Below are 12,585 nucleotides of genomic sequence, written 5' to 3' on the forward strand. Positions count from 1 at the left end.
TGAAATATGAATAGTCAAATTTAATACACATACAAACAAAGGACAATTTGGTAATATTAATACACATAACAGACACATTAATTACACTGACAACTTTTCTTAAGAAATGTGAAAAATGCAAAGGGGGTTACATTAAGGGACGGAGCGAGTATATCTTTTGTAATACTAATCAATTACCAAAGTTTAAAACTTTGGAAAAACCAATATCTTCATTTCTATGTATCTTAACTGTTGGCTTGGAAATTGGAAATTGGAAATGTGGCTTCATATATTTCACTAGCTTCAGATAAATATTGCTGTAGCAAATTATATGTCACACTCATAAATTAAAAACGTTATTTAGAGTCTGTTTTTTTACTCAATTAGAGTCTATAAGAGAAAATATTTTGGTTTATATTTTTTCCCCATAATTTCTAATTTAAAAACTGTCAAACTTTTTCCAACCGTCACTACAACAAACCTAAAACCTATGTTGCCAAAGTAAAAAAAAAAAAAAAGTAAATAATCTAGCAACTAAGTGATTGAACTCAAATGACTAACGAACTTCAAATAAAGATAAAATGTCCCAGAGAATCCAAATTCAAAATTTGGTTGAAATAATTGTTGATAAAATTTTACTTATCGCTCGACTGAATTTTAGATTAATAGGGTGCTCTTTTTGGCAGCACGGTTAAAACCAAAAATATTTAAGCAAGTAGAGGTTTTTTTTTTTTTAGAGGTTAAAATTTATCTTAATTAAAATGAAAAATAGTAAGAATATAGTGAAACCATAATTTTGTTTGTGTATAATTTTGAGGTGATAATAACTTTGTTCAATGGTTTTACTGTGTGCCTGTAGATGCCTTCACTCTTGGGGCATGAGCAGTTTAGGATGTTTTCCTTTGTCTTGTAGTATATACTACGTAATCAATGATTCAATGCCCACTACACTACGTATGATTATTACTCTTTACAGATAAAAAATAACTAGAAAATACCAAAATCATATAAATTTGTAAGAATATTTTGCTGTTGGCTCAGAATTGTTGCATCATATTCTAACTCATCATTTTAATTGCATCATACAATCAGAAGCATGTTCTTCTATCACTATAACCGTGCAAAACTTTGGACACTGATTCCCTGCATTGAAAAAAGCACGCAATTACACGCATATTTCCATCTCGACGAGATCAGACGGTTCAGATTACACAATAACGAAATCCGTTTAACACAAAGTTAATATGAGATCGGCCGACTTGAATATTGTGTAATGCAATTACTGCACTAAATCCAAATTTCAAAACTTATTTACAACACAATTTAACTCATGCATTAAGGTAATACCACCAGTGCATGTTCATCATGGGATGGCAAAATTTATGTTACAATTTTAAATGACTTTCTCATAATAATTGCACCAACAAATTCAATTGAGACTAGACTTATCATTAAATCAGACAAACTGATAACCCTTACAATCTCAGGCCCTTGCATGTAAACACATGATTTGTCAGTAATACAATCCAAAACACAATGGTTGTTGGCTGTTGCTCAAGTGGGGACAGAGACTAGGGACCCTTTTGGATAATAGTAGGAATGCTTGTAAGATATCATTTGAATCATACAAAATTCAACATTTAGATGTCATGATTCAGATCTTTCAACTTATGATCATAGGTATGAATCCAACTTTAGAAATATAGTAGCATCAAAACTTTTACGGAGAACTTTGTTGTCCATAGAGGCCGGCCTTACTCGGTTCAAGAGATCTCTTTCCACGACTGCGCATGAAAGATACTCGATTTAATCGAACACATAAAGTAAACAAATAAAGTTTCAAACAAGACCTAATAAAATACTTGTTAACTAGAGAGATATGGAAAGAAGTATTGACTCGTCGCTACAATTTAGCTTCTCTAAAGTGAACAACTTAAGTAATCTCAACTATTGATAAACAGATCAAAATTATTCATATTACATTCACATGCATAATTTAGGTATTTTGAAATACTAATCACAGATTTTCTCACTTTATTATCAACTCAAGAAAAAAGTTAAATCACCCATAATAGCAAAACAGTATAAAGGTCAGAGAGATCATGACAGACACCTATAGAGACTCCAACAAACAAGTCAATGAGAGATCAAAGCATGAGTGAGTTACTCATATCTGTGCTGCATTTCATAACCAAAAATGTGTATGCTGATGAAAAAACAATCTCTTAGAAGTTTATGAATTGGTCTGGACACTTCCTGCGGCCCATGGACTCATATTTGGGCCTGTTTTGGGTCCAAAACACCAGCTATAAATCTGACAAAAACAAAGTGGCCATGAAGCATTTAACAATAACATCATATGGATAAAAAAAATTGGCATGCAAATATAAATGCTCAAACCTACACTCTTGAACAACTAGAAATAAGAGCAAGAAGGTATTATTATTATTATTATTATTATTATTATTTATTATTATTGCCATGGAGAGAATTGAGTTCCAGAAACACAATGGCAACTAGTCTAAGTTAAAATTTCCTCTCATTATAACAATCAATAGGAAAGAAACTAGCGCTCTATTTGAATAGTTACATGACTAATGTTATAAACTCTTTTGATGTAATCAACAACCTTGTCCAACACCATTTCTGCATCGGCATCGCGGTTGATTTTCACATGGCATGCTAACAAAATCTTCCCAACTGTAATGGCCCAAATGTGGAGCTCATGAACAGCCACTACTTCCTCCATCTCCAATATCCCCCTTTCAAGTTGAGTAGCATCAATCTCTCGAGGCGTACTCTCCATCAGAACTTCCAAAATGTTTCGCAGCATATTGATAGTTGTTCCCAAAACAATTGCCGAAAAGAATAGAGTGCAAATTAAATCAACTATTTTCCATTCTGGTTTATACCATATGACTGCTCCTCCAATCATTACTCCAATACTTTGGATAGAGTCGCCGAGTACATGGAGATAAGCCCCTTGCACATTTATGTTCCTCTTCTTGGATTTTTCTTTTGATTCACCGATAAGTGGTTCGGTAACACCTTCATGTGCGTGATGGTGAATGTGATCTTCATGAGTATGATGGTGGTGCTCATCTTTTGTAAGATCATGTGTAGAAACTGTAAGTCCGTGACTGTGGCCATGATGACCATGTCCGTGGTCATGACCATGACCATGGCCGTGATCATGACCGTGACCATGGCCATGATCATGACCTAACAACACAGCCATAATGATGTTAACCACAAGACCAAATGCAGCAACTGAAAACATTAAAAAACCGTCCACGTTTTGAGGACCAGCGACGAGTCTATCAATGGCTTCATATACAATAATCCCAGCAAGCAGCCATATTAATTGGATAGACACCAAAGCACCGAGAATCTCTATTCTGAAAAACCCGTACGACTGGCGAGGAGTAGCTTCCCATCCCGCAGCCCATAAAGAAAACAAGGAGATGGCAAAAGCCGCAACATCTGAAAGAAGATGCGCTGCGTCAGTCAGTATTGCAAGACTGTTTGCTTTGAGCCCACCAACCAGTTCAACAGTCATGAAAATCACACACAGTATCACTGCCATCAAAAGCTTTCGCATCGAAGTTGAACGTTCTTTAGAATCCATAGAGATGGATCCAGCATCTGAGAATCCACATGGCGCTTCACCACAAATCTTCCTTCCAGCATCAGGAAGATCTGCGTTGATTTCAATAATTTGCCCGTGCTGAGAGCTGTGCGCATCCATCTGCAATATATTAATGAAAATGATTATTTCTTGAGTTTGATATAAACCAGAATACATAAGCATACAGTACTCTAAACATTAAACAGAAGCAATAAATTATTGAATCAGCCATCAGAAACTTTGTACATGACAAGTACATGATTTCTTTGAAAATCTAATCCATAGATATATTTCTCCATAAGTAGAATAAGTAATTAAACGAAAGCTGGCAAAAAAGGAGTAAGGTCTGAATCTGATAAAACAAACAGATATGTGATGCTGCATCAACCATTATCCAGTAAAACGTCTAAGACCGTTGTTATCTTCAAGAAATAACAAGTATCAAACAAATTTTCCTTTTCAAATAGTTCGTCAAATTGAAAAACGGCTTAAAATTTCACCGTTTATTAAATTTCAATGGCGTGTACGAAACAACACGTATTTAACTCTACAATCTAAAAGTACCGAAACTGCTGTCCAGACAGCCTTCTGACACTAATACTCCTTCAAAATCCATAATAAACAAAGCAGCCAATTGATTCAGTTCAATTTCAATACATTATTAACAAAAGTATGAAACAAAGCAGCCACAAACAATAGCAAACAGGGTCAATCCATTATGAACATTCTTCAAAGTTCAAAGTTAAAACCATGCCAAACACATGATCCATAAATCTAAAACATATACATAAAGAAAATCCAGCATCCCTTATCAAGATAAAGAACATTAACAAAAAGAGAGGCAAACAATTGGATTGTTATAATCCTTGAAGCACAAAAAAAAAAAAAATTAAAAAAATTGGCATGATCAATCAAAAAAGGTGGTGAATATCAATAATCAACACAAGTACAATGAACCTACCCTCCAAAAGTTGAATACACTCTCAATTGATATAGATAAATAACACAAACATCTAAATTATTCATTCACATCAAGCATTAACACCTAATACAATATACAACAGAACCTACCACGACAAAGAAAAACCAAAAAGTTGCAACAGTACCATAACCAAACCAAAACCTAAAGAAACAATAATTGCATAACACAAACAGACACAAACACTGACTCAGCACACATGCAAAGTGCAAAACAGGCCTAAAAACAACAGCATTAAGACCAAACAACAAAACATATTAACATTAAAAAAAACAATAAACAAATGTGACAAGGGTATTCAATCTTATCACAAAAGTTATATCATTCGCTTAGTTTTTCAAAAGGGTATCCAAATTCATCATCAAAAACACAAATTTTTCAGCAGAAAAAAAATAAAGTTTCAATTTTTATTAACAATAGGTATGAAAAAGAATTATGAAAGAAAAGGGTTTGTGTGAAAGAGGTAGAAGAATGCTATGAACGTACTTTGACAGCAGAGTGTGATGATTCTGAATCCTCTGTTGTTGTGTTGTTTAGGTTTGTTCTCAGCGGCTAGTATTCTGAAAAGTAAACAAAGCTATATATAGGACAAATATATGGGACAAAGATTTGAGTAAAAAGTATCATTGATAGTGATATTTGTAAAAGAAAAAAATCATTGAAAAATAGGAATTGACCACACTGACACCAAGGTATATATCACCAAGATAATATTTGTTTTTTCTTTTTTTTTATAAATATTTCTTTCTCCTTTTAACTTATTTTCAAAGTTGGATTTATTAATCAAACGATTGAACTTAGATGATTAATGAGTTACATCAAAACGACTTAATTAGAAAAATCTAAATTCAATTTATAAGTGAAATATTTTTTTAAAAAAATTTTACTTACTTTTTGACCGAACTCCAAATTATCAAAGTCCTTTTCCTATAAGAACAAGGTCGACACACAAAAAATTGAATTTATTAACTTTATAATCGATCAATTTGATCATTAATTTATGTAGGTGCAATTTGATCCTTTTTAATTTAAAAATCAGTCAAATTTGGCACTTATTTTATCTATATTATATATAATGAGAATAGGGGGTTTTGGGAGGATTTTGGGTTGACTTTTTTGTTATTTCAATTATACTTTTAAACAAAATTTTTTATAATAATGTTATAGTGTTGGTATTATTAAAAAAAAAAATAAGAATTGTAACAAAAAAAAGATAAAAATACTATTTGTTATATTTGCTACATTATTGTTGTCATTGAAAAAGATAAATATTGTTTGTTGAGTTTGTTACATTTGAAATTCACAAATATCTATACTTATAATTTTAATCTAAGATAAAAATACTATTTGTTATATTTGCTACATTATTGTTGTCATTGAAAAAGATAAATATTGTTTGTTGAGTTTGTTACATTTGAAATTCACAAATATTTATACTTATAATTTTAATGTATATCAAAAAATTTATAAAAGATATCGTTCCTAATTTACACGCAAAATTTCTATAAAATACCGTTGATATTCTACACGCTAGCGCAATCAAAAGAGCGGAAAGACGGACACGTGAGTGCTCGTCTTTTCGCTAATGTAAATTTAAAAAATTTAGTCTTAATATATTGTCATATATTAAGGGGTCAAGTTTGAATAGCTTACATAAGTTAAATGATCAAATTATTTAACTTTAAAAGTTTTTTTTTTATGACTTTTTTTTTTAAAATTAACTTTAAAAGCTATGGACCAAATTGTTTTAAGCTGTACAACGTAAGAATCAAATTGACCAATTTTCAAAATTTCTTTTCATATAAAAACAAAAGTTTTTTGTACTCAACACTTTCCAATAAAAGTTCCCGGAAAAAAAAACAAATTCCAATAAAGTATTTTTTAGGGAATTTCCAATAAAAGTTGTTGACGTAACAACACTATTTTTATCTTTAACAATTCTTCTTTTTTCTTTAGGAAATCTTTAGCAATTATTTAAATCTCAAATTTTAATACAGTCTCATTAAAATGTTAAAAATATCCGAATGAAGAATAATATTAAATTTATGAATATACTTTTTTGACTGCAATTTTTGAATGAATTTTAAAAACACAATAATAACTACTTTGTAATTATATTCATTTGGGAATAATCTTTTTAAAAGATTTTATACTATTTATAAATATATATTTCAAAAAAAATTATATAAAATACTTTATTTGGAAACAATTAAATCATCCACTAAAAAAACAAGTCAAAAAGGATACTTTTTGCTCCAAATAAAAAAAGGATACTTTATTTGGGCCGATATCAAACTCTTTAACAATTACTACTTTAAAAAAATTTGGATTCAATTCAAAAGTATATATTTTCAAACTATAAAATATTTATTTGTTTTGTCAAAAAAATATTTATTTGTTAATTATGAATATAAAATATTTATTTGTTTTGTCAAAAAAATATTTATTTGTTAATTATGAATTTCAGAACTATATATAAAACATGTTATACCCTTTGAAATTATAACATCTATTTAATAATCATATCCTTAAGGCTTTTTATTCTATAAAAAAAATTAATAATTTATAAAAAAAAGTGGAATATAATATATATATTCTTAATTATATGATTTTGTGATATTGTTCATAAACATTTTTTAAGATATATATTTTTAGTGTGTGTGTGTGTGTGTGTGTGTGTGTGTTTTTGTGTATTTTAATAATTTCTATTTTTTTTTAAAAGTAAATAAATATTTATTTTTAATTCATATAATGTATTTTTTTTTGAGAGAAATGTATATTCATATAATGTATATTTCTTATGCATATATTTTAGGATAAATTTTTTATACGATATTAAACTCCAAAAATTGATAAATTTTTTTTTTAAGTTTTACAATATAATATAATTCCTTTGGGCCATATTGTAATCACTATAGATAGATGTTTTTAAATTTATTGTAATTTTTGTTGTTTAAGAAGCCAAATGTAATATATTAATGAAGAAAAGTTCCGATTGAGCATAAGGGGTGTCAAAAAGGGAACCAAACTTGGTCACAAGAAATACAAAGAAACACAAAAATTAAAACAAAAACTGAAAACCAAACACAATATTACATGGCGACATAACCAATACAAACTGACATATTAGTCCATCGAGAATGAAAAAAGGAAAATGAACATGGTTTTTGACTTCGACCACCACCAAGAGAAAAGTTTGATGCGGTCAAGTAACTGATCAAGAGACAACTCCTTATTGCAAATGATCCACAAATTACGCTCCTTTCAAAAGAACCAAGTACAAGCCAATAAGATCACTTGAATGAAAAGAAGGATATTCTTCCTGATCAAATGTGAACCATCAAATTATAAAGCATGTGTGTAGACATACACAAGAAATCCCCAACCAGTGCAATACAAAAGACCAAATACTAGCAAAGAAAACGCAATACAGGAAAAGTTGATTAACTTATTCCTCATTCCTACAAACTCATGAACACAACAAAGAACCTAAGGGAACCACTCCACGGCGTACCAAATTCTCTTTTGTCGAAATCCTCTTGTTCAAAGTTCTCCACCCTAATAAAAAGACTTTGAGGGGCACTTATTTGTTCCATATTAAGTTTGAATGAGAATCACTATCGTGCTTCTCTCTATGCGCTAGAATATGATAAACACCTTTTAGTGAATAATCAACCTTGATACATATTTCCAAATCCATTTGTCAGCAATCTTTGCAAAATTACCCTATACAACAAAATTCTCTAGCAAAGATACACACTGACTACCTGGTCCTCCTCCCAAGAAAAAAGTTTTCTCTTCCACCTCCACACCAACCCTCTATACCCCCATTATACCCTCATCATCTTAGCTACCTATCAATAAATAATTATACTACTATCAACAAATAATTCAAAAGACAACTAAATATAGAACGCAAATGACCCCCTTCTAACCAAAGATCATTCCAAAATGAAGTGTTTTCACCATTCCTCACTCTACGTACCACAACTTCCTCAAACTGCCCTACTTCACTCACTTCTAACACCCTCCCTAATGCCACATAAATTCTTCCACCAACCAGACACCTTGTTACCTCCCCCTAATACAACCACCATTAATCCCATAGTTAGCTGCCATTACTTTGAACCAAAACCCTCGCTAATCAACATAAAACCTCCAACATCATTTCCCTTACAACGTCAAATTAAACATCATAACCCTTTGGACCCCCCCCCCCCCCCCCCAACCCTCCAATCTCTCTAATAGAACAAGCCTTATCCGAATGAATTTTCCAAATTTCCGCACTCTCATCCCACAATTATTTTTTTTTTGAAGAGGGGTTTAATTAAATAAATGACACATGTAGGAGTCTTGGAAGGAAAGAAAATAAACCAGAAACGAAGGCAAGACAAATTTGATAACAACAAGTCGATCACCAAAGGAAAATTTGGTGCGAAGACGTGTTCTTCCTATTGATGGTGCGGGTTGTGTGTCAGGGTGTGGACATTTGGAATCAACAAATTATCTGTTCTTATGTTGTGATATATTTAGTTCTCTTTGGCATCATGTCTGGTCTTGGTTGGGTATTGATTTTTTATCTTCAGGTGATCTCCGTCAACACTTTATTCAGGTTACAAATTATGCGGGTTTGCCTCGATCAACACATCTCTTCTTTCGGATAATTTGGTGTGTTTCTGTTTGGGTTTTATGGAAGGAAAGGAATGACTGTGTATTCCAAAATACGGCTTCTGACTTTTCAATTCTTATGGCAAAGGTGAAACTAAATTCTTTCTTATGGTTAAAATCAAAACAGGGGTTATTTAGTTACAGTTACCATGACTGGTGGAACAACCCTCTTCTTTGTATGGGTGTCCACTTGTAGTTTTTTTTCTCTGTTTTGGTTGATGCTAGTGTCGTTTCTTGTTGACACATTGTTACTGTAAATACTTTTGAGTGGTTTGCTTTTTGCATGCCTTGTGCGGGGCAATCCACTTTGTTTATATAATATATCATTTTAGTTTGTTCAAAAAAAAAGTTTTTACTCTTCCAACTAGATAATTATTTACAAATGTTGTCAATTAATACTCGACCACCCATGGATAAGGTTCTTATTTTTACCAAGTTTTGTAACCAATACTTGATTAAAAAAATTAAAATGTTTCTTCCTTTCTTAGTAAACAAGTTTAACCGTTTTCCCTTTCTTGAAGTAAAGACAAGAGCTAAAGTGACAATGTACATATGCTTCTCTTTGGTTTTTTATTAAAACAAAGCACTTTATGATAGTTAGAGGCAAGTATTCTTTTTATTTTAGTTTGCTTCATGAAAACCCATGCATGCATACGAACTCAACTTTCACAAACATAGTTGAAAATTGTAAGTATGAAACTCAACTGACGCAAATATAGTTGAAAATTGTAAGTAACAAACTCAACTGACATAAACATAGTTGAAAATTGTAAGTGATTCCAATTTGCAACTGTCCAAGATCCAAATATCATACGTAATTATGGGTTTCCTATGTACAATTTTTGTACTTCTTAGAAAGAATCAAATTGTACGCCCAAATTTAGAAAATTCGCATATTATGCGCATCAAACACTTGCACTAAACCTAAATGGTGTTCTCCCATACTCGTGACATTGCACAATGTGGCTTTAAGTACTTTATAACCACCTTGTGTTAAAAGTACAAATATGCACTAAAATTCAAAAACAAGTCATAAAAAATAATACTCAAGATTTTTTTTGTACACTTATTTTTTACTTCAGAATCTTTCATGTCTGGATCAAATAAAAAAATCACGAATCTACAATCATGCAATTAAGATCGCTAGATCTCATAACTAGATGACTCTTGTTCGGTGTTCCTATACTTGGATACAAAATATTAAATATGATCAAAATTGAATGATCCAAATTACTTGATGGCATATTTTTCAATTACATGAACTAAAATTCATACTCCATTTTGGGTGTCATAAATGAAGAATTTGAGTTCAAAATATCTTGCATTAAATGCAACGTTTCATATGGTTCATATTTCACTCTAGTAAATTATTTCTCACATACAAACATAAAATTCAAATCATCGGATCTTATCCAACAATTTGTAAATCTCTTCCAGTCTATATACACAAAATTAGGGATAGAGTATAAAGATGAAGTGGGAAAAAATGATTTCATAAAAAATACAATTTCTTTTACACAAAAAGGCACTCATATTCAAGAATACCTACTGATTTTAGAATCATTAAAAAAAAAAAAAACTAACACACATTAATATAATTTATTACACACAAATGAAGCTTAATTTTAACAGTTTTTTGTTCCCAACAAGTTTTCTAAAAAACCCGATTCCATTCGGAAACATTGTTCCATACGGGAGAAAACACGGTTTTGTCTAACTCACTCATTCGATGTGGAAAAACCGTGTTTATCCCTATATATCTAGAAAGGTACTTCCAAACGGGTCGGTTTTTTAAGAAAACACGAGGATGAAAATAGCTCTCATAGCTTTATGTATCCACATCACAAACTGGAGCACCAATAAGAGGAATCTGACCCACAAGACCTTTCTTCAAACCCAACAATAAATCACACTTGGCATACATATTATAATGTGCAGATTTTATCTCACCAGTTTTCCACCTCAACCTACCTTGAAATATAAGTTTCACACCCACCACCCCATAATTCTCATCCAACACCAAACCATTCAAAACATCCATCGAAACTGGAACCGGCACGCCTCCTAAAACTGGTGATACCGACACGGTTTCATGCTTCTCCAAGTAAAGCGACGGAAGCATATGATGAGGCGTAATCGGATGGTTTCTATATGACACAAAGGCGGAAAGCCTGTCAAAGTAAATGGATACACGTTTGTTTGGATTCCTTATGAAGATTGTGAATTGCATTGAGATTGACATGTCTGGTGGTGAAGTTGCATTGAGGCCATAGATTGCAGCACTTGTGACTGTGATGTGAGGTTTTGAGGGATGGTATGCAAGCCATAAGATGAGGATTATAATGCCAAGTACGAGGAAGAAGATTGTAATGCATATGCAATGTTCACGTTTTGGAGCATTAGGTACTCTATAACGAGGAACCATACCTTTGTGTTCCATGGGATATTGATGTCGTTGTTGTTGTCGCGGTTGTTCCATTTCGGGATATTGATGGCGTTGTTGTTGACGTGGTTGTTCCATTTCGGGGTATTGACGACGTTGTTGTTGTTGTGGCATTTTGTTAGGGAAATGACGTTGTGAATGGTGTTCTTGGTTTGGATCTTCTTGACGTTCTATATGCATTATTTCTTCTTCCATTGTGTATGTGCTAGTGTAAGAGTGTGTGTGTGTGTGTGTGTGTGTGTGTGTGTGTGTGTATGATTGTTGCTTGTGTTTGAGTTTGTGAACAAGTGAAAAAGTGAAAGGAAATGTATATAGGATTGTAGATGGAAATGGAATAGGGAATTTGAAATAGGTTGCTTGGAATCGAAGTATAACACTTTCCAATTCTTGTCTAGATCAATGGCTGATTATTGATCTGATGAGTTCCTGTACATTATGCTATGTTTGTTACTTTATGTTTTGTGCCTTGCTTTTTCTTTATCCAAGCTTCTTTTCTTTTTACCAACTTAGTGTAATCCAAACTCTTATTGAGTACCACAAACACCAAATATAATATGACTAATATCAGAGATCACTCTCCTGCAAATAGGACTGATAAGTCTAAGCCACCAATGCCTAAAAAAACCTCATAAGGATATACTTAAATTCTAGGAAGGATTTACATATTATGTTACTTGTTAAGTTGGTAACTGGTGTGTTAAATGCTTTAGGGTATCACAAGTCTAATGAAAATTTCATATATCATATTATGTTATAAATATATGGGTAAATATGTCTTTATCCCCTGTAATTTGGCCGAGTTCCGGATTTCCCCACTCTAAAAAATTTTGTTAAGATTCCGACCCTGAAATTTGAAGATTCCGTCGAAATCACCCCTGGTCGAATCTG

General features: G+C 31.9%; 2 protein-coding genes across 5 annotated transcripts; both read right to left on the reverse strand.

Moving 5' to 3' along the window:
- Positions 1-2,402: 2,402 nt before the first annotated feature.
- LOC146897413 (metal tolerance protein 1-like) lies at positions 2,403-5,246 on the reverse strand. 4 transcript variants are annotated; one of them, XM_085731231.1, is made up of 2 exons: positions 5,073-5,246; positions 2,403-3,727 (listed from the first exon to the last, which is right to left on the reverse strand). In XM_085731231.1, the coding sequence occupies exon 2, from the start codon at positions 3,725-3,727 to the stop codon at positions 2,546-2,548; it is 1,182 nt and encodes a 393-aa protein (XP_085587357.1). In that variant the 5' UTR covers positions 5,073-5,246; the 3' UTR covers positions 2,403-2,545. The 4 variants fall into 4 exon arrangements, with proteins under 4 accessions (XP_085587357.1, XP_085587359.1, XP_085587358.1 ...); XM_085731233.1 differs by lacking the exon at positions 5,073-5,246 and adding an exon at positions 4,679-4,907; XM_085731232.1 differs by lacking the exon at positions 5,073-5,246 and adding an exon at positions 4,569-4,694.
- Positions 5,247-10,720: 5,474 nt separating this feature from the next.
- On the reverse strand, positions 10,721-12,238 carry LOC146897414 (NDR1/HIN1-like protein 26). Its single transcript, XM_085735945.1, has one exon. It carries the CDS (start codon positions 11,890-11,892, stop codon positions 11,083-11,085), a length of 810 nt encoding a protein of 269 aa, XP_085592071.1. The 5' UTR covers positions 11,893-12,238; the 3' UTR covers positions 10,721-11,082.
- Positions 12,239-12,585: the final 347 nt, after the last annotated feature.

This window comes from Medicago sativa, chromosome 8 (assembly GCF_051527215.1).
Source record: "Medicago sativa cultivar Bolivia chromosome 8, Bolivia_mono, whole genome shotgun sequence".
In the NCBI taxonomy this organism is placed as follows: Eukaryota; Viridiplantae; Streptophyta; class Magnoliopsida; order Fabales; family Fabaceae; genus Medicago; species Medicago sativa.